The 21,857-nt window shown below is 43.0% G+C and overlaps 1 protein-coding gene across 1 annotated transcript in view; it reads right to left on the bottom strand.

Moving 5' to 3' along the window:
- The window catches only part of LOC124125427 (A disintegrin and metalloproteinase with thrombospondin motifs 6-like), a 62,124-nt gene that overhangs the window by 37,647 nt on the left and 2,620 nt on the right, over window positions 1–21,857 (bottom strand). Inside the window, exons 3-9 of the mRNA XM_048400145.1 lie at window positions 9,292–9,442; window positions 8,443–8,690; window positions 7,022–7,105; window positions 5,861–6,003; window positions 4,290–4,333; window positions 3,456–3,561; window positions 2,119–2,265 (exon numbers count right to left, since the gene is read on the bottom strand). Coding sequence (XP_048256102.1) covers window positions 2,119–2,265; window positions 3,456–3,561; window positions 4,290–4,333; window positions 5,861–6,003; window positions 7,022–7,105; window positions 8,443–8,690; window positions 9,292–9,442 — 923 coding nt within the window. The remainder of the gene's footprint in view (window positions 1–2,118; window positions 2,266–3,455; window positions 3,562–4,289; window positions 4,334–5,860; window positions 6,004–7,021; window positions 7,106–8,442; window positions 8,691–9,291; window positions 9,443–21,857) is intronic.

Genomic DNA, 21,857 nt, shown 5'->3' with positions numbered 1-21,857 from the left:
GTACTGAAACTCGACATATCAAGTTGGACTGAAAGACTTCCGGTACTGAAACTCAACATATTTAGTAGGACTGAAAGACTTCCAGTACTGAAACTCAACATATCAAGTAGGACTGAAAGACTTCCGGTACTGAAACTCGACATATCAAGTTGGACTGAAAGACTTCCGGTACCGAAACTCGACATATCAAGTTGGACTGAAAGACTTCCAGTACTGAAACTCGACATATTAAGTAGGACTGAAAGACTTCCGGTACTGAAACTCGACATATCAAGTTTGACTGAAAGACTTCCGGTACTGAAACTCGACATATCAAGTTGGACTGAAAGACTTCCGGTACTGAAACTCAACATATTTAGTAGGACTGAAAGACTTCCAGTACTGAAACTCGACATATCAAGTTGGACTGAAAGACTTCCAGTCCCAAAACTCGACATATTAAGTAGGACTGAAAGACTTCCGGTACCGAAACTCGACATATTTAGTGGTACTGAAAGACTTCCGGTACTGAAACTCGACATATCAAGTTGGACTGAAAGACTTCCGGTACCGAAACTCGACATATTAAGTTGGACTGAAAGACTTCCAGTCCCAAAACTCGACATATTAAGTAGGACTGAAAGACTTCCTGTACTGAAACTCGACATTTCAAGTTGGACTGAAAGACTTCAAGTCCCAAAACTCGACATATCGAGTTGGACTGAAAGACTTCCAGTACCAAACTCAGCATATCAAGTTCGACTGGAAGACTTCTGGTACTGAAACTGGACATATTAAGTAGGACTGAAAGACTTCCGGTACTGAAACTCAACATATCAAGTAGTACTGAAAGACTTCCAGTACTGAAACTCAACATATCAAGTAGTACTGAGAGACTTCCGGTACCGAAACTCGACATATCAAGTAGTACTGAAAGACTTCCGGTACTGAAACTCAACATATCAAGTAGTACTGAAAGACTTCCGGTACTGAAACTCGACATATCAAGTTGGACTGAAAGACTTCCGGTACTGAAACTCGACATATCAAGTTGGACTGAAAGACTTCCGGTACCGAAACTCGACATATCAAGTTGGACTGAAAGACTTCCAGTACTGAAACTCGACATATTAAGTAGGACTGAAAGACTTCCAGTACTGAAACTCGACATATCAAGTTGGACTGAAAGACTTCCAGTCCCAAAACTCGACATATCAAGTTGGACTGAAAGACTTCCAGTCCCAAAACTCGACATATCGAGTTGGACTGAAAGACTTCCAGTACCAAAACTCAGCATATCAAGTTGGACTGGAAGACTTCTGGTACTGCAACTTGACATATTAAGTAGGACTGAAATACTTCCGGTACCGAAACTCGACATATCAAGTTGGACTGAAAGACTTCCGGTACTGAAACTCGACATATCAAGTTAGACTGAAAGACTTCCGGTACTGAAACTCGACATATTAAGTAGGACTGAAAGACTTCCGGTACCGAAACTCGACATATCAAGTTAGACTGAAAGACTTCCGGTACTGAAACTCGACATATTAAGTAGGACTGAAAGACTTCCGGTGCCGAAACTCTAAATATCAAGTAGGACTGAAAGACTTCCGGTACTGAAACTCGACATATCAAGTAGGACTGAAAGACTTCCGGTGCCGAAACTCTAAATATCAAGTAGGACTGAAAGACTTCCGGTACTGAAACTCGACACATCAAGTTGGACTGAAAGACTTCGGGTACCAAAAGTCGACATATCAAGTAGGACTGAAAGACTTCCGGTACTGAAACTCGACATATCAAGTAGGAGTGAAAGACTTCGGTGCCTAAAGTCGACATATCAATGGTACTGAAAGACTTCCGGTACCGAAACTCATCTGTGACAGTCTGCTGGACCTAGAAACATGCTTGCTGAACTGACGTAACAGGTAAAGTCATCTGACAGAGAGTGATGGTACCCAAGACGAACTGTCAAGGGGCAACTCATGTTTTGGCAACACGTCGGTACAACTCACGGGCAGTATATATATCTATTGGACTGTGGGCCATCTGGTGTCCAAGTTCATGTGTTGTGTGACTTACTCGAGGAAACTGGTGATGTATTCTCGACTGTGGGTCATGTGTTGTGTGACTTACTCGAGGAAACTGGTGATGTATTCTCGACTGCAACTCGACCACAGGAACGGCACGGTGTCCTTGGTGAGCTGGGCGGCCATGATGCGGGCGGGTTCGTGCCCGGGGGTGCCGCAAGGGTTGCCTGCGCCGTCGTGGTGCATGCCGAAGCTGTCGCAACAAACCAAGGCGTTATAACATGGCTCTAACCACCACTACACAACATGCCGAAACTGTCGCAACAAACCAAGGCGTTATGACATTGATCTAACCAGCACTATACAACATGCCGAAACTGTCGCAACAAACCACGGCATTATAACATGGCTCTAACCACCGCTACACAACATTCCGAAACTGTCGCAACAAACCAAGGCGTTATAACATGGCTCTACCCACCACAACACAACATGCCGAAACTGTCGCAGAAAACCAAGGCGTTATAACATAGATCTAACCAGCACTATACTACATGCCGAAACTGTCGCAACAAACCAAGGCGTTATAACATGGATCTAACCAGCACTATACAACATGCCGAAACTGTCGCAACAAACCACGGCATTATAACATGGATCTAACCAGCACTATACAACATGCCGAAACTGTCGCAACAAACCAAGGCGTTATAACATGGCTCTACCCACCACAACACAACATGCCGAAACTGTCGCAGAAAACCAAGGCGTTATAACATAGATCTAACCAGCACTATACAACATGCCGAAACTGTCGCAACAAACCAAGGCGTTATAACATGCCTCTACCCACCACAACACAACATGCCGAAACTGTCGCAGAAAACCAAGGCGTTATAACATGGCTCTAACCACCACAACACAACATGCCGAAACTGTCGCAACAAACCAAGGCGTTATAACATGGCTCTAATCACCACAACACAACATGCCGAAACTGTAGCAACAAACCACGGCGTTTTAACATGGCTCTAACTGGCACTATACAACATGCCGAAACTGTCGCAACAAACCATGGCATTGTAACATGGCTCTAACCACTATACAACATGCCGAAACTGAAGCAACAAACCAGGGTGTTATAACACGGCTCTAACCAGCACTACACAACATGCCGAAACTGTCGCAACAAACTTTGGTATCGTTACATTAGTCTTTCCAATAATCAAAGGTTATAAGTCTTTCAAAGCTCGAATTGATGTAGGTTTTGGACGTTCACTACATAGGTGAAACCCACGTGCAGGGGTAGGGCGTTGACAAACCAAACATCATTATCAGGTCGAATCTAAGATTCGAATCCACTATCCTAGAATCTTTGTTCGTCCAAGGGACTCAACTCTTCACTGCTAGACAACCACAGCATACCGGAAGCACCAAACTCACTTGTGACCGATCTCGTGTGCGATGGTGAAGGCGGAGGCGAGACCGATGTCCTCGTTGATGCTGCAGCTCCTGTCGTCCTCGCACATCCCCGCCACCGGTGCCAGACCTGCACGTGCCAGGGGGCAGAGAAACATAGAACGTTGAAATGCTTCTGGTGTTATCCTCAACTGTTTTACAGGTGCCTAGGTCACACATGACGACAAGTTCATGTCACTTTCAACATTCTTTGTAATATAACATTTCGAATTATAATTAGGTGACAACCCTACCTCCTTCACATAGGTTATATGGACTGAAGAACTGTTCATGGATTGTCGGTTGTGTAGTTCAAGTACAAGAACAATGTCATTCACTTCGCGGATTGACTTTTACAGTACACGTGATTTAAATGTGAAGCACGTTAAAGATAACTGTTCAGCGACTGTTTGTTTATATATGTATTTTCAGGAAGTGAACTGTCCCAAACGCATTCAGCTTCGTGGAAAGAACATTAAAACGCACGTGCTTTCCTGAATGTTTGTGTTATATAAGCATATTGATTGATCTTTAAAGGAGTCTAGCTTCAACCACAGTGGTGACTAGACAGAAGAACGTATCGTTAGACTGACGATGCACATCCTAGTCGGCATGACATCGGTGTTTGTAGTTTAACCTTCAGTCATAAGCGGACTGATTTTCTAAAGGAAATACTACTTTTTCGTGTAGTGTTCTGCCTTCAGTTGTTTTGTCTGTTAATATGTAACTGATGGATATCAAAACGTGATAGAAAACTTAAACATCTATTTTCATTCCATTGTGAAATATCATATTTCCGATGTTTGAATTTCGACCCACCTAGTGTCCCACATGGCTTGTTCTTGTAGGTACAGATGTCGAACCTGAAATAGAAGTTGTGTGAGTGAGTGAGTTGGGTTGTACGCCGATCAAATGAGCCCCCTTCCAGTTATATCAGAAATGTTACCAGGACGGGGGGCTTCAGAGATGTGTGTCATACACAGTACCGGGTCTGTGCCCTCTATCTACTTTAAACCAGATCCTTCCTACGCCAGGAATGTATGTATATCACATTAATGAGAGCTAGAAGATCTAAATGTATTTCCCAGCTAGTAGAACAAAGATTAAATGTATTTCCCAGCTAGTAGAACAAAGATTAAATGTATTTCCAAGCTAGTAGAACAAAGATTAAATGTATTTTCCATCTAGTAGAACAAAGATTAAACGCATTTCCCAGCTAGTAGAACAAAGATTAATTGTATTACCCAGCTAGTAGAACAAAGATTAAATGTATTTCCAAGGTAGTAGAACAAAGTTAAAATGTATTTCCAAGCTAGTAGAACAAAGATTAAATGTATTTCCCAGATAGAACAAAGATTAATTGTATTTCCCAGCTAGTAGAACAAAGATTAAATGTATTTCCCAGCTAGTAGAACAAAAATTAAACGCATTTCGCAGCTAGTAGAACAAAGATTAAATGTATTTCCCAACTAGAACAAAGATTTATTGTATTTCCCAGCTAGTAGAACAAAGATTAAATGTATTTCCCAGCTAGTAGAACAAAGATTAAATGTATTTCCCAGCTGGTAGAACAAAGATTAAATGTATTTCCCAGCTAGTAGAACAAGGATTAAATGTATTTCCCAGCTAGCAAAACAAAGATGAAGTCGATGCTAGAAGAAATAAGATTAAATCATTTCCCAGCTAGTAGAACATTTATTAAATGTATTTCCCAGCTAGTAGAACAAAGGGTAAGTGTATTTCCGAGCTATACTAGTAGAACAAAATCAAATGTATTTCCCAGCTAGAACAAAGATTAAACGCATTTCCCAGCTAGTAGAAGAAGGATTAAATGAATTTCCCAGCTAGTAGAACAAAGATTAAATCATTTCCCAGCTAGTAGAACATATATTAAATGTATTTCCCAGCTAGTAGAACAAAGGTTAAGTGTATTTCCGAGCTATACTAGTAGAACAAGATTAAATGTATTTCGTTGCTAGAAACTAAGTATCTGCGTATTTCTTTGTAAACTCGACTATGCTGTTTGAGATCCTACACTGTCTGCAGGTTTCGCTGTTTAACGTCTCAGGGCCCTTACGTGACGCTTCTTCGTACCCTAGGGGTGAGTGTGCTGGATTTGTACGCAGCATTGATTAATAGTTCAGTTATGTCACGACGTGGCTACATTATGTGGGCGCACAGCCTGATCTGATGAAGGTAGTATTCATTTACCACTATGGTGGATCATAATAACGAAAAATCGGGATGTCGAACCCATGATTATCGGATCCTGGCAATGGTGAGGGAGATAACTGGCACTTCCCTGAAGTCAACATCGTTTCTACGTGTGTCTGTTCCACTAGCATGACAGTCAGACTTTACTGGACAGAGTGATACATCTTTGTTCTCACCTGGTTATAAGCACGGCGTTGTCATGGTGTGCTATCCCGGTGCCGTCGTCAGCGGTGTAGTTGAGGTTGACGTTGATCTCACGCTGCCACTTACAGAAGCTGTCCAGCGACTTGTCGGCGTGGTGGTTGATCTCCAGCCCCTGCTACGACAACATCATCAGCGTCTCAATGCCGAACTGAGAATATCTCCAACTGAAATCTGTTGGCATTCACCCTAAATGCCGAACTGAAGACAATATATCCAACTGAAGTCTGTCAGATGGTGTCCCTTAAATACCGTACTGAGGACAATATATCTAACTGAAGTCTGTCTTCGTTCTACCCTCAATGTCGAACTAAGGACAATATATCAAACTGAAGTCACTCGGCGTTCCCCCTGAATGCCGAACTGAGGACGATATGTAGAGGGGAATGTCCGAGTAACTCTCCATTCCTTAAAAATAATGGTGCAGAGGCCCCGCAGGGGCCGAGGCCTATTATTTTTAAGGAATGGAGAGTTACGAGGATATTCCCCTACTTAAAACTCATCCCTACTTTTACATTTTGACAAAATATTCTGCAAAATTCAAATGCTGCTTCAAGAATATGTACAGTTGACAAGCAACTCTCCATTCCTGAAAAATAATTGAGCGTTCAAACAATAGAATGACGTAACAAGATGTCTTTTAACAGCTTCTCCTGTCCAAGCCGAACTGAGGACAATAGATCGACGTGTGTTCTGATCTAATCGCCATACAAGTTCAGAGGCTAATATCAATGTGGAACTGAGGATTTTAAAAGTCTACTAGTCTGAATGCCGAACTGAGTGCCAACACTATTTGTATACAACAAAGCCGGTAATTACCCAAATCAACTCAAAATGTGCAATGTAAGATCAGATCACATTTGTAAGGAGATTTTTGCATTTTACAGACGCTTCGTTTATTATGTGATTCCCACCACGTCGTGGTACTTGTCTGTTGAATTCAGAACAAGATATAGATATGTCCTGTCCGTGTGAATATATGTACGAGTGGAGTAATTGTTCTTGGGGTAGAATAGCAGTTCATGTTTTTACTTTAAATATATCTATAAATGTATATAAATATAAGTGGCAGATATGTTAACTAAGCTGTAATGTGAGCGTCGCCGCGTCACAGCGAGGACCGTCCTCTGTCCTACCTGGTCCTCTGTGAGCAGCACGAGGCGAGTGATGATGATGTTCACGCTGTTGCCGATGCTCGGATCATGGAAGAGTTTGGCCACCTGACCTCAAGAAACAAAACAGAGTCTATATTGCTTAGGAAACAGTGTGCTACTGGGGCAGGAAACACTTGGATTAGGAAACATTCAACTACACGTGAAGCGACAGGGTGCACGCTCCTGTATCTGTTTCACTTTCAATATATTTACAATGTTCATGATTGTCAGGACGCATCTCTCTGTTTCACCGTCAATATACTTCCAATGTTCATGATTGTCAGGACGCATCTCTCTGTTTCACCGTCAATATACTTCCAATGTTCATGATTGTCAGGACGCACCTCTCTGTTTCACCGTCAATATATTTACAATGTTCATGATTGTCAGGACGCATCTCTCTGTTTCACCATCAAAATACTTACAATGTTCATGATTGTCAGGACGCATCTCTCTTTCACCGTCAAAACACTTACAATGTCCATGATTGTCAGGACGTTTATTTATATCACCATCAAAATACTTACAATGTTCATGATTGTCAGGACGCATCTCTCTGTTTCAACGTCAAAATACAATGTTCATGATTGTCACGGCGCATCTCTCTGTTTCACCATCAATATACTTACAATGTTCATGATTATCAGGACGTATCTCTCTTTCACCGTCAAAACACTTACAATGTTCATGATTGTCAGGACGTTTATTTATATCACCGTCAATGTACTTCCAATGTTCATGATTGTCAGGACGCACCTCTCTGTTTCACCGTCAATATATTTACAATGTTCATGATTGTCAGGACGCACCTCTCTGTTTCACCGTCAATATATTTACAATGTTCATGATTGTCAGGACGCACCTCTCTGTTTCACCATCAAAATACTTACAATGTTCATGATTGTCAGGACGCATCTCTCTTTCACCGTCAAAACACTTACAATGTCCATGATTGTCAGGACGTTTATTTATATCACCATCAAAATACTTACAATGTTCATGATTGTCAGGACGCATCTCTCTGTTTCAACGTCAAAATACAATGTTCATGATTGTCACGGCGCATCTCTCTGTTTCACCATCAATATACTTACAATGTTCATGATTATCAGGACGTATCTCTCTTTCACCGTCAAAACACTTACAATGTTCATGATTGTCAGGACGTTTATTTATATCACCGTCAATGTACTTACAATGTTCATGATTGTCAGGACGCATCTCTTCTGTCACCGTCAAAACACTTACAATGTTCATGATTGGCAGGACGTTTATTTATATCACCGTCAATATACTAACAATGTTCATGATTGTCAGGACGTATCGCTCTGTTTCACAGTCAATGTACTTACGGTGTTCATGAATGTCAGGACGTTTATTTATATCACCGTCAATATACTTACAATGTTCATGATTGTCAGGACGTATCTCTCTATCTCGTGCTGACCGTGGTAGTTGACCATGCGCTTGTCGACGACGACGACTGTCTCTACGTCACGGTCGGTGCTGGTTGAACGTTTATGGCGACCCTTGCGAAACTTTTCTTTTTTAATATGACGCCAGTGTCGGGCATAGCTCCTGTGTTTGACAACCTCATTGAAGATCCGCGGAGATTTGTTGAGAAGCCATTTCATTTTCTTGTCCTGAATGTCTGGAAGGAGAGCCCGACAAAACGAGGCGTATGGTATTACCTGTCCACCGATCTCGTCGGAAATATTATGAGTGAGTGAGTTGGGTTTAACGCCGCTTTTAACATTTTTCCAATTATATCACGGCGTGTCAGCTTAATGTGGGAGGAAAGCCCGAAGTGATGAAGGTCACAGACGTTTACCACTTCGGTGAAACCCACGAGCACGGTATGGTGCAGACAAACCTAGAAACATAATCGGGGCGAACCGGAATTCGAACCCACAATCATAGGTTTCTGGCGCGCCCAAGGGACACAACTCTGCACAGCGAATTGCGGCGCCTTAGACGACTGGGCCCCCCGTGCCCCCGGAAATATTATAAGAATAACTATCGCCATGAGAAAAGATCTATGACATATTAATTACCGAGGGGAAAATAAACCGTAATTCCGAGTTTCGAGTTGGTTACTCCAGTTCTTACCCACAATCAAATTTACTTCAAACGTGAACAAATTTGTAGTTTTATGGATAACCTTTCAGTGTAATGAACAACCCATCCCGTATTTACAGAAGCCCTACATGTCCTTTAAGTGAGTCATGCGGAGGATGTTGTGATGTTGTTACCGCTGACGCCGCAGTGGGAGTCGTCGTCGCGCAGTTTGAGGGAGGAGCGGGTGTAGACGATGTGCGGGTAACCCTCCACTCCAACGATGTTGGTGTGGTTCCACAGAGGCTCAACGAAGTAGTCGTCGTCGGTCGTAGAGAAGAAGCCGTACTGCAACACAGGACGGTGTTCATGTAGTTAGTTGTTTGTTTATTGGTGTCTCTAATTACCGCCCCTGTCCACGTGCTTTTTACGTGATGGACAACATTTATACCGTGATGTATACGTCTTGGAAGACATATATACCGCCCCTGTCAACGTGCTTTATACGTGATGGACAACATTTATACCGCCTCTGTCAACGTGATGTATACGTGTTGGACAACATTTATACCGCCCCTGTCAACGTGATGTATACGTCTTGGAAGACATATATACCGCCCCTGTCAACGTGATGTATACGTGTTGGACAACATTTATACCGCCCCTGTCAACGTGATGTATACGTCTTGGAAGACATATATACCGCCTCTGTCAACGTGCTTTATACGTGATGGACAACGTTTATACCGCCCCTGTCCACGTGCTTTTTACGTGTTTAACTACATTTATACCGCCCCTGTCAACGTGATGTATACGTCTTGGAAGACATATATACCGCCCCTGTCAACGTGCTTTATACGTGATGGACAACATTTATACCGCCGCTGTCAACGTGATGTATACGTCTTGGAAGACATATATACCGCCCCTGTCAACGTGCTTTATACGTATTTGACAACGTTTATACTGCCCCTGTCAACGTGCTTTATACGTGATGGACAACGTTTATACCGCCCCTGTCCACGTGCTTTTTACGTGTTTGACTACATTTATACCGCCCCTGTCAACGTGATGTATACGTCTTGGAAGACATATATACCGCCCCTGTCAACGTGCTTTATACGTGTTGGACAACATTTATACCGCCTCTGTCAACGTGATGTATACGTCTTGGAAGACATATATACCGCCCCTGTCAACGTGCTTTATACGTGTTCGACAACGTTTATACCGCCCCTGTCAACTTGCTTTATACGTGATGGACAACGTTTATACCGCCCCTGTCAACGTGCTTTATACGTGTTCGACAACGTTTATACCGCCCCTGTCAACGTGCTTTATACGTGATGGACAACGTTTATACCGCCCCTGTCAACGTGCTTTATACGTGTTTGACAACATTTATGCCGCCCCTGTCAACGTGCTTTATACGGGATGGACAACCTTTATACCGCCTCTGTCCACGTGCTTTTTACGTGTTTGACAACATTTATACCGCCTCTGTCAACGTGATGTATACGTGTTGGACAACATATATACCGCCCCTGTCAACGTGCTGTATACGTGTTGGACGACATATATACCGCAACTGTAACGTGCTTTATACGTGTTGGATGACATTTATACCGCCCCTGTCAACGTGATGTATACGTGTTGGACAACATATATACCTCCCCTGTCAACGTGCTGTATACGTGCTGGACGACATATATGTCGCAACTGTTACGTGCTTTATACGTGTTGGACTACATTTATACCGCCTCTGTTAACGTGCTTTATTCGTGTTGGACGACATTTATACCGCCTGTTAACGTGCTTTATACGTGTTGGACGACATTTATACCGCCTCTGTTAACGTGCTTTATACGTGTTGGACAACATTTATACCGCCTCTGTTAACGTGCTTTATACGTGTTGGACGACATTTATACCGCCTCTGTTAACGTGCTTTATACGTGTTGGACAACATTTATACCGCCTCTGTTAACGTGATGTATACGTGTTGGACAACATTTATACCGCCCCTGTCAACGTGATGTATACGTGTTGGACAACATATATACCGCCCCTGTCAACGTGCTGTATACGTGTTGGACGACATATATACCGCCCCTGTCAACGTGCTTTATACGTGTTGGACGACATTTATACCGCAACTGTTACGTGATGTATACGTGTTGGACAACATATATACCGCCTCTGTTAACGTGCTTTATACGTGTTGGACGACATTTATACCGCCTCTGTTAACGTGCTTTATACGTGTTGGACAACATTTATACCGCCTCTGTTAACGTGATGTATACGTGTTGGACAACATTTATACCGCCCCTGTCAACGTAATGTATACGTGTTGGACAACATATATACCGCCCCTGTCAACGTGCTGTATACATGTTGGACGACATATATACCGCAACTGTTACGTGCTTTATACGTGTTGGACGACATTTATACCGCCTCTGTTAACGTGCTTTATTCGTGTTGGACAACATATATACCGCCCCTGTCAACGTGCTGTATACGTGTTGGAAGACATATATACCGCCCCTGTCCACGTGCTTTTTACGTGATGGACAACATTTATACCGCCTCTGTCAACGTGATGTATACGTGTTGGACAACATTTATACCGCCCCTGTCAACGTGATGTATACGTCTTGGAAGACATATATACCGCCTCTGTCAACGTGCTTTATACGTGATGGACAACATTTATACCGCCTCTGTTAACGTGATGTATACGTGTTGGACAACATTTATACCGCCCCTGTCAACGTGATGTATACGTGTTGGACAACATATATACAGCCCCTGTCAACGTGCTGTATACGTGTTGGACGACATATATACCGCAACTGTTACGTGCTTTATACGTGTTGGACGACATTTATACCGCCTCTGTTAACGTGCTTTATACGTGTTGGACGACATTTATACCGCCTCTGTTAACGTGCTTTATACGTGTTGGACGACATTTATACCGCCTCTGTTAACGTGCTTTATACGTGTTGGACAACATTTATACCGCCTCTGTTAACATGATGTATACGTGTTGGACGACATTTATACCGCCTCTGTTAACGTGCTTTATACGTGTTGGACGACATTTATACCGCCTCTGTTAACGTGCTTTATACGTGTTGGACAACATTTATACCGCAACTGACAACGTGCTGTATACGTGTTGGACAACATTTATACCGCCTCTGTGAACGTGCTTTATACGTGTTGGACGACATTTATGCCGCCTCTTTTAACGTCAGAAGAACCAAGTTCAATTCTGTCAAAACATTTCATTTCAACTTTGTATACCACTATCCCATATGACAAACGTATGGGAAACTCCATTCCCTGATCCACGGGGCTTTAGTAACAAAACGTGGTGACCCTATATACAGTTACATATCTATCTTCAGAGGTTCAGGTCAGTTTGTCAAACGTGAAAGCAAATGTCATCAGAAGTTTACTGAGAAAACGATATGTGAAATGCTGGACTTCCTCATTGAAAACATCTATGTACATTTTGGGGAAAAGACATTTAGGCAAGAAGTAGGCATCCTCATTGACACTAATTATTTATGACTTGGGTTGCCATAGTCAGAACAAGATAATGTGGCCAAGAAGTAGATCTATGCATAAGATTCAGAGTGACAAAACACTCTCCACAAGACTGTGTGACAAGAGCTAGGGATGACTTCAACTCCCCAATAGTCACCTTGCCCTTTATTTCGTGTTTCCGTGAACAATTGACTTGCCTTTGCAAGAGTTTGTGACTGGTGGGGCAGGATACGCTCACGTTTTCGCGAACAGCTGGTATCATCACTATCTGAAGTGATTCATAAACATGTGCTCATGATATAGTCTATTTCAATCGACTCTGCTTTTTGCATATACAGTAAACTACGTTTATAACGAAGACGCTTATAACGAACATACCGATATAACGAACTTATTTTTAGTCCCGGCCATTTGTTGTATATATGCTGATTATATGCTTATACCGAACTACGGTTATTACGAACTAAAATTAGTGGTCCCTTTGAGTTCGTTTTAACCTCAATCAAGTTTTTTTCGTAATTCAGGCCACATGGCCCATAGAACAGTTGTGAGATAAATAACATTTAGGTCACATGTCCAGAGTGTTACATCTCTGTCGATCTCAAATAGCAATATTGGAGCGATTGTAATGTCAAATATAATTATTATAAGCAGTCGAGAAATCTATAAATCTGTTTTTACTGAACAAATGAAAAACTGGCCCTATACTATTTGCCTTCCGTGCTTGCAAGGCAAGAGTTTCACATGCTTTAGGCCATCTTAACCGTGAGGAGAACAAGCTATTTATAGTACGTTACCGTCTTTATCTTCACATTATCCAGTGCCATTGCCTCATACTTGGTTATTATCCCTCCATGTCTTAATACAATAACATTTGATTTTTCAAGATTTACACACTATCCCCATTTCAAACAATATGTATTTAAAACAGCTAGCTGTCTCGGCAAGCCCAAAACAATATACGAGAAAAGTATAATGTCATCGGCAAATAGGATTAATATCAGATCTTCAATATTTTGGGTAACAAATATACCATGATCGCAAGCAGCATACATTTCCAACACAAGCTCATTAATAAATAAAATAAATAAGTTAAGGCTCAAAACGCAGCCTTGTCTTACCCCACTAGAGGTGTTAAAAAAGAAGTTTTAAAGCAACCAATCTTTACACCTGCTTTTACAGATGCATACATACTTTTTAACAAATTGTACATTTTACCATGTCATCCTTTTTGTAAGAGTAAATATAGCATTTCTTCCCGTCAACATAATCAAACGCCTTTCTAAATTCAATGAATGCACCATAAAATCTGCCTTTTTGTTTACAGAGATATTTGGAACATAATGCATGCAGCGTAAAGATATGATCAATGGTAGAATAATAAGAACGGAAACCTGCTTGGGATTCTGAAATAAGCTCATTTATCCAGATTCTAAGGCGTTTTTCTAGACTAGACGTAAAAACCTTCCCTAAGATGTTCAAAAGAGAAATGCCCCTATGGTTGTTAGGATAGCCGTAATTTACTGTATTTTATTATAATAATATTTTTATTATAATATTAATTTGACGTTTACACGATATACGGCTTTTCCATTGGACGAGAGGTCGGTCACATGACCGCGAAATTGACGTTCATAAGTGTATGAACGACACGACACGTTCTTGAAATGATGAAACACCGACGGACTACTTCGACATTCCTGGGGAAAACCCTGGGAATTCCCTAGCCCGAAAACACACATAAGCGTTCTTTCTGATCATTTAGAACCTTTAATCTTGGTCTCATCGTTTCAGTATACATTGAGAAACGTCAGAGAGCTTGACTGCGTGATTGTTCATGAATATCCTCGCTACGGCCCATCCTAATGAACAAACGAAGAAATCCACATATATACTATCGTGGTATCGACTCGATCCGTGTCTAGGCTGACAGTGACCGTCTCCAGCAATCTATGTATTTACCGTCTGTTTGACGCATTTTTAATCACCTTTCAATGATCGGTCAGTTGATCAATGATGACTAACACGTGTAACCGCCACAGGTACATTAACAATTTCGGAACTCTCTCCCGTCACGTTTATCCTGTCGGCCATTTTGACGTCTTGTACTTGATGTAAATGTATTACGACGCGCTGTCATTGTGACCGACTTACTGAGGTAGTTCTTTACAGACCTTTCTCATCTAATGGTGATATTATTTGAACACGTGTTGCGTAAGATGTTTCTGAAGAGCAAGTTGTGCATCCATACGCTCGTGTCACCTCTCCCTTTAAGGAACTATTTTATTCCGCGGTATAGCTGGTTCTTGTATGGCTGTCAGTGTAAAATTGACGTCACACGTACAAATAAAATTGAGTTTAGATCTAGGCCTACATCCTTTGAGGTAAGAAATTGTGATAAAAAAAATATTAAAAATTGACATTCACGACAAGCTCCGACGTTCATACAGTTTGGCCCTCACATGAAGGTTCATTCTCCAATGAACTCACACAAAGTGAATGTCAATTCTAAAATATACTCCTTGGACGACATTTATGCTGCCCAACCATCGTGCTTTATCCATCTATAGCATTTACCTCGGTCGACTTGTGATATTTCATAAGACTAAGTCCCTGGCCATGTAGTTCATATCACATCCTCAGGATGGCATGACTGTGAAGACCAATCAGCACAGTGCCCCGCGAGGTGGGGGAAACACATCTCCACTTACTACAGAATGGCTCAGACATAGCCTCCATCGACAATGGCGCCACCTCAAAAGTGACAACTGAGTTATTTCATGTTCAAGGAACTAAAGACAGCGCTTGATCGTGAAGCAGGCGATTAGAAGACCAACTTCAGTCGGATTCCACCAGGCTGTCAGAGATGTAACAACATCCCTTCATCGCACCGGAAACCAAGAACCATTTCGGCTCCTTCGGCTGGGAGGGGTAGGCTTACAGCAAACTCGGCGGGGGGGTAGTCATCGACAGCCCCTCCCCCCAGGCCGGAAACAATTACCCCGCGAGCAAAGCTCACTTCCAGGGCGATTAGTAGACTGTAAACAGTCGGACCAACACTTCAGCACCAGAAAATGCTTCTGAACTAGCAATTGAAGAGATTACAAAGGTCTATCAATCACAATCAAGGAAGTGCTACCCCTGTCGTACACGGCTAGATAAATCAGTTGTGAAATAAATACTGCTCGGTCAGGTAGTAGAGCGGGAAATAGATACGGCTCTCGTCCAAGAGTCGCCGCAAATGTGTTCTTTGGGGAAGGTAATTGTGGAGTAAATATTGTCCTGTGAAGTAAAATGTTTTGGGAAAGGGGTGGGTGTGGGCATAACATCGAAATATGTGTCAGAATAACATCGGGTACATCAAAAAACGTCCCGACGAGATATCCAACAACGTTGGACTTGATGCAGCGAGTGGTTGGAGATGAAACGTCAGGCATATCAAATGACGTCGAATGATCTACATTACGTCGGGTATATCCGATAATGTCTGTACAACACACAACGTCGGGTATATCCGATAATGTCTGTACAACACACAACGTCGGGTATATCCGATAATGTCTGTACAACACACAGCGTCGGGTATATCCGATAATGTCTTTTATCATATAATGGGTAGGTTTCTCGGCAGGATAAAGCCAACGGATAAAAACGATATCCGTTGGGGTCATATGCGGATAGAGATGCAAATTTCAAAGGTCAAGTAGGGACTACTTTCACCGTTTATAAACAAACATGGCGTCGCTCTCGTCATTTGGCGATCGAGTCAGAATTAACCATCGGGAATCTGGATAAACTACAGGGATAATTGCTATCATTATCAAAGGAACAGTCTAATATACTGAAAATCTGTGTCTAACTGTGACGTAGCTAAGGCATTGGCAACTTTTGAGATATAAATTTCGAAACAATTTTGCGAGGGCACGAGGCCTAGCCAAGCGGGATCAGTAGTCATATCTGTGCTTGTAGACCTCTGCGGCTTGAAACCTTCTCCACAAATTAAAATAGTTGGATTTGGCCGAAATATGTTTGAATTGTTACCTTGTTTCGTTTTGTCGCTGTGTGTGCATCTGACTAAACTTAACGTTATGATAGGAGAGGCCGACTGTCAACAACGTCTGACCGTGGCCGTGACGTCTCATAGACTAGGGTTAGAGTAGCTTCCCTTTGACAAAGGGCAGTTACTCTAGGATAGACCGATGGATTGCGACGAAATGCAATTTAAAACAATTGTTTCAGTTTCAGATTTCAGTTGGAGCTATGTTGGCTACTGTCACTGTACGACTGATACATCACTTACCCTGTGACGTAATAAATATTAATGCGCTCATTCCAGGAAAACTCGCAATGTTTCGGTAATATTTGTGAGAGAGGGATAGCGATTTTGAAGCACAAAATTAAAGAATGACATTATATGATAAAGAGGTTATCACGCTTGTGTGTTTGGGGTTGGTAAATATCCTGTCTTAGGAATAAACACTATGTATTTAGCTCGCCATGGCTCGCTAAATACAATGTTCATTCCTAATGCAGGATATTTACCATCCCCAAACACACTCGCGTGATAACCTCTATGTACAACACACAACGTCGGGTATATCCGATAATATCTGTACAACAATCAACGTCGGGTATATCCGATAATGTCTGTACAATACTCTACGTCGGACATATCCGATAATGTCTGTAAAACACTCAACGTCGGGTATATCCGATAATGTCTGTACAACACACAACGTCGGGTATATCCGATAATGTCTGTACAACACTCTACGTCGGACATATCCGATAATGTCTGTAAAACACACAACGTCGGGTATATCCGATAATGTCTTGTGCAACACACAGCGTCGGGTATATCCGATAATGTCACGAACAACACAACACTTCGGGTACGTCATGCAACCTCAAGTGCGTCATATAACGTCGGGTATTTCGTGCGACGCCGTGTATAACATGCAACGTCGGGTATTTCGTGCGACGCCGTGTATAACATGCAACGTCGTGTATATCGTGCGACGCCGTGTATAAGATGCAACGTCGTGTATATCGTGCGACGCCGTGTATAAGATGCAACGTCGTGTATATCGTGCGACACCGTGTATAAGATGCAACGTCGGGTATATCGTGCGACACCGTGTATAAGATGCAACGTCGGGTATATCGTGCGACGCCGTGTATAACATGCAACGCCGTGTATAACATGCAACGTCGGGTATATCGTACAACACCGCCGGCCTATATCATACAACGTCGCCTATATCATGCAACGTCGAGTATATATCATACAACGTCGCCTATATCATACAACGTCGAGTATATATCATACAACGTCGCCTCTATCATGCAACGTAGAGTATATATCATACAACGTCATGTATACCATACAACGTCATGTATATCATACATCACATATATATATCATACAACGTCAGGTACTTCATACAACGTAATATATACGTGTATAATAAAACGTCATATAAATCATACTTTGTCGCCAATATCATACAATGTCTCGAATATCATACAAACTTGTATACTTGTATGCTGAAAGTACCTGACTCCCATTTTAAACAACTGTGAACGGCTATCCTCATGGCACTGGCGAGCCAACCCAGCAGCTCCCTACATCGCTTCCTACACACAGACCACACGGACACTTCAAAGGGAGTAGAATAATAATCATGTCCAGCACAGCAGCCACATATAAACAGCACAAAGCGATATCCGCTAATTAAGTATGTATATCCAACCAACAGTTGAACGAAGCCGCTCACACTGAAGAGCTGATTCAGGATCCGCACCGACCTAGATAGCTCCACACAGCGCCAGACTCGGCGGCCTGTCCGACCACATGTTCACCTAGTTTGTAGAGAACTGTCTGCACGTCGGCCGCAACCGATACCTCACTACAATGCACAGTCTCCCCCAAGTATTACCAGCATTGACCCCTCATTTTTAGTCCATTAATCCTACATACGCCGACGTCGATGGCACGCGCGGGGTGAACGTCGACGAAAGTGGAATGATGTAGCGTTGCCACGTGCAGCGTTCACTAGACCAAACAAATAAACGTAAAGCGATGCATTTGGAATCAGTCTGTATAATTGCGAGTGTGAGACGGGGTAAGACGCGATAACACTTTCATACAAAGGATGCACAGGGGAGTCACAGACGTCATGTCGTGCAACACCACGTTCACGTCACCGCCGTCCTGTCGTGCAACACCACGTTCACGTCACCGCCGTCATGTCGTGCAGCACCACGGTCGCGTCACCACCGTTGAGCACCACGTTCACGTCACCGCCGTCATGTCGTGCAACACCACGTTCATATCACCGTCGCCATGTCGTGCAGCATCACGTTCGCGTCACCGCCGTGGAGCACCACGTTCATGTCACCGCCGTAATGTCGTACAGTATCACGTTCACGTCACCGCCGACATGTCGTGCAGCACCACGTTCACGTCACTGCCGTCATGTCGTATAGCATCACGTTCCTGCCACCTTCGTCATGTCATGCAGCACTACGTTCACGTCTCAACCGTCATGACGTGCAGCACAACATTCATGTCACCGCCGTCATGTCATACAGCACCACGTTCACGTCACCGTCGTCATGTCGTGCAACACCACGTTCACGCGTACACCGTCATGTCGTGCAGCACAACTAACACGCCTCCAGCGATCTGTTATAGAAATGCCTGCTTTGGCTATAAAAATTAACTTAACTTCATGGATAAAATATGATATGCCATGATCCACTATGGATCCAGGATGCGTCCAGATGGGTATATTCCCATCAATCTGTTTGTTTAGAATTTGGGTGTTTTCCTTTGGGTGGCTGCAAAGACACTGGTGGGTCATTTAAACCTATTTCCGGGTTGTGTTAAAAGTGTTGCATTCTCGTCGCGTCATATTCTGTCTATTGGTTGTCTATACACCAGATATATAAAATATTATCAAGACATCAACAGTTCAACACCTTCACAGTTCGTGGCAATTTGCCAAGTAAGTTCCGACAACACATTTACCGTTATGATGAAGGACAAGAAATAGCCGTGGCCTGCTGTGTGTGTACAACAAAGAACTTGTTATCCACAATAATACACAATAATGTCATGTTTACATCCAACTTCTACATGCATATCACTGTAAATAATCTAATCTGGACCAGACAAAACAGTGAGCAGCGATAGGCCACCTGGGTGCGATGACAGCAGGCAATTAAATCTCTGTCTGACCGACCGATTCATGTTATATTCTGCTCTAGCGACACAAATGTGGTACTGGGGTCCTATTTGGGGTACTTGGGTCCTATTTTGGGGTACTGGGGTCCTATTTGGGGTACTGGGGTCCTATCCATGCATGAATTGTCCGGAATGCAGGGTGTCCGGTCTAACAGGGTTTCACTGTGGGCAATGCCAGTCATGAAGAGTGAACTTGGTTTAACGCCGCTTTGACTGATTGATTGATTGATTGTTTGTTTCTTGTTTAACGCCGCACTCAGCAATATTCCAGCTGTATGACGGCGGCCTGTAAATAATCGAGTCCGGACCAGACAATCTAGTGATTGATATCATGAGCATCGATCCACACAATTGGGATACGATGACATGCATCAACCAAATCAGCGAGCCTAACCACCCGATCCCGTTAGTCGCCTCTTACAAGCATAGTCGCCTTTGACGGCAATCATGTGTTGGTGAAGACCTATACGCCGCTTTTAACAGTATTCCGGTTATATCACGGCGTGTCAGCTTCTTGTGGGAGGAAAGCCCGAAGTGATGCAGGTTTCAGACATTTACAACTTTGGTGAAACCCATGAGGACGGTATGGTGGTGAGAAATCTAGAAACAATCGGGGCGAGACTGGATCATAGGTGTCATAGCGAATCGCAGCATCTTAGACGACTAAGCCAACACCAGTCACACATATTATCAGCGCAGTTTTCGCTGTTTGTCGATACAGGCTTAGCTTTGCTTGTGTTATCGAAGATGATATTTTCCTTTAAACACATTTCTTTGTGAATTTAGAACAGGACAATCTCTGTAGAGCTCGACATGCATCTCCTGCTGTCAGTGAGTTTTACGGGAACTTCCTGTGCTATGCTACCAGTCTTCAATCGGTATTATGTATCGCCAACTCCCATTGTAAAATTACTTCAGAAAATGTCTACCTCTTTGATTTATGATCACAGAAACAAAGGGGATCATGATTAGCTATGCATCAGCATGTCTCCTACATTAAACCCCTCCCCTCCCCTGGCTACATGCTTAATGCAGGGCAACGCCAGATCTGCTTGTTGTATACGTGTAATTTGTTTGAAGTTATTGACTCATGGACAACACATATAGTCCCACTGAGTTCAGAAACAAGTGCCAGGCCCGCAACGAGACTTAGAATCCCTTAGGATAAGCTTGTGTGTTAACGCCACGAGACACCTGACTGGCGGCATATGATAGAATCAGCTTGTGTGTTAACGCCACGAGACACCTGACTGGCGGCATATGATAGAATCAGCTTGTGTGTTAACGCCACGAGGCACCTGACTGACGGTATATGATAGAATCAGCTTGTGTGTTAACGCCACGAGACACCTGACTGGCGGCATATGATAGAATCAGCTTGTGTGTTAACGCCACGAGACACCTGACTGGCGGTATAGGATACAATCAGCTTGTGTGTTAACGTCACGAGACACCTGACTGGCGGTATAGGATACAATCAGCTTGTATTTTAACGCCACGAGACACCTGACTGGCGGTATAGGATAGAATCAGCTTGTGTTTTAACGCCACGAGACACCTGACTGGCGGTATAGGATAGAATCAGCTTGTGTTTTAACGCCACGAGACACCTGACTGGCGGTATATGATAGAATCAGCTTGTGTTTTAACGTCACGAGACACCTGACTGGCGGTATAGGATACAATCAGCTTGTGTTTTAACGCCACGAGACACCTGACTGGCGGTATAGGATACAATCAGCTTGTGTGTTAACGCCACGAGACACCTGACTGGCGGTATAGGATACAATCAGCTTGTGTTTTAACGCCACGAGACACCTGACTGGCGGTATAGGATAGAATCAGCTTGTGTGTTAACGCCACGAGACACCTGACTGGCGGTATATGATAGAATCAGCTTGTGTTTTAACGCCACGAGACACCTGACTGGCGGTATATGATAGAATCAGCTTG

The sequence above is a fragment of the Haliotis rufescens genome, unplaced genomic scaffold (assembly GCF_023055435.1).
Source record: "Haliotis rufescens isolate VD_foot unplaced genomic scaffold, xgHalRufe1.0.p SCAF_2, whole genome shotgun sequence".
Taxonomy (NCBI): domain Eukaryota; kingdom Metazoa; phylum Mollusca; class Gastropoda; order Lepetellida; family Haliotidae; genus Haliotis; species Haliotis rufescens.
This window is presented reverse-complemented; position numbering and strand designations above follow the sequence as displayed.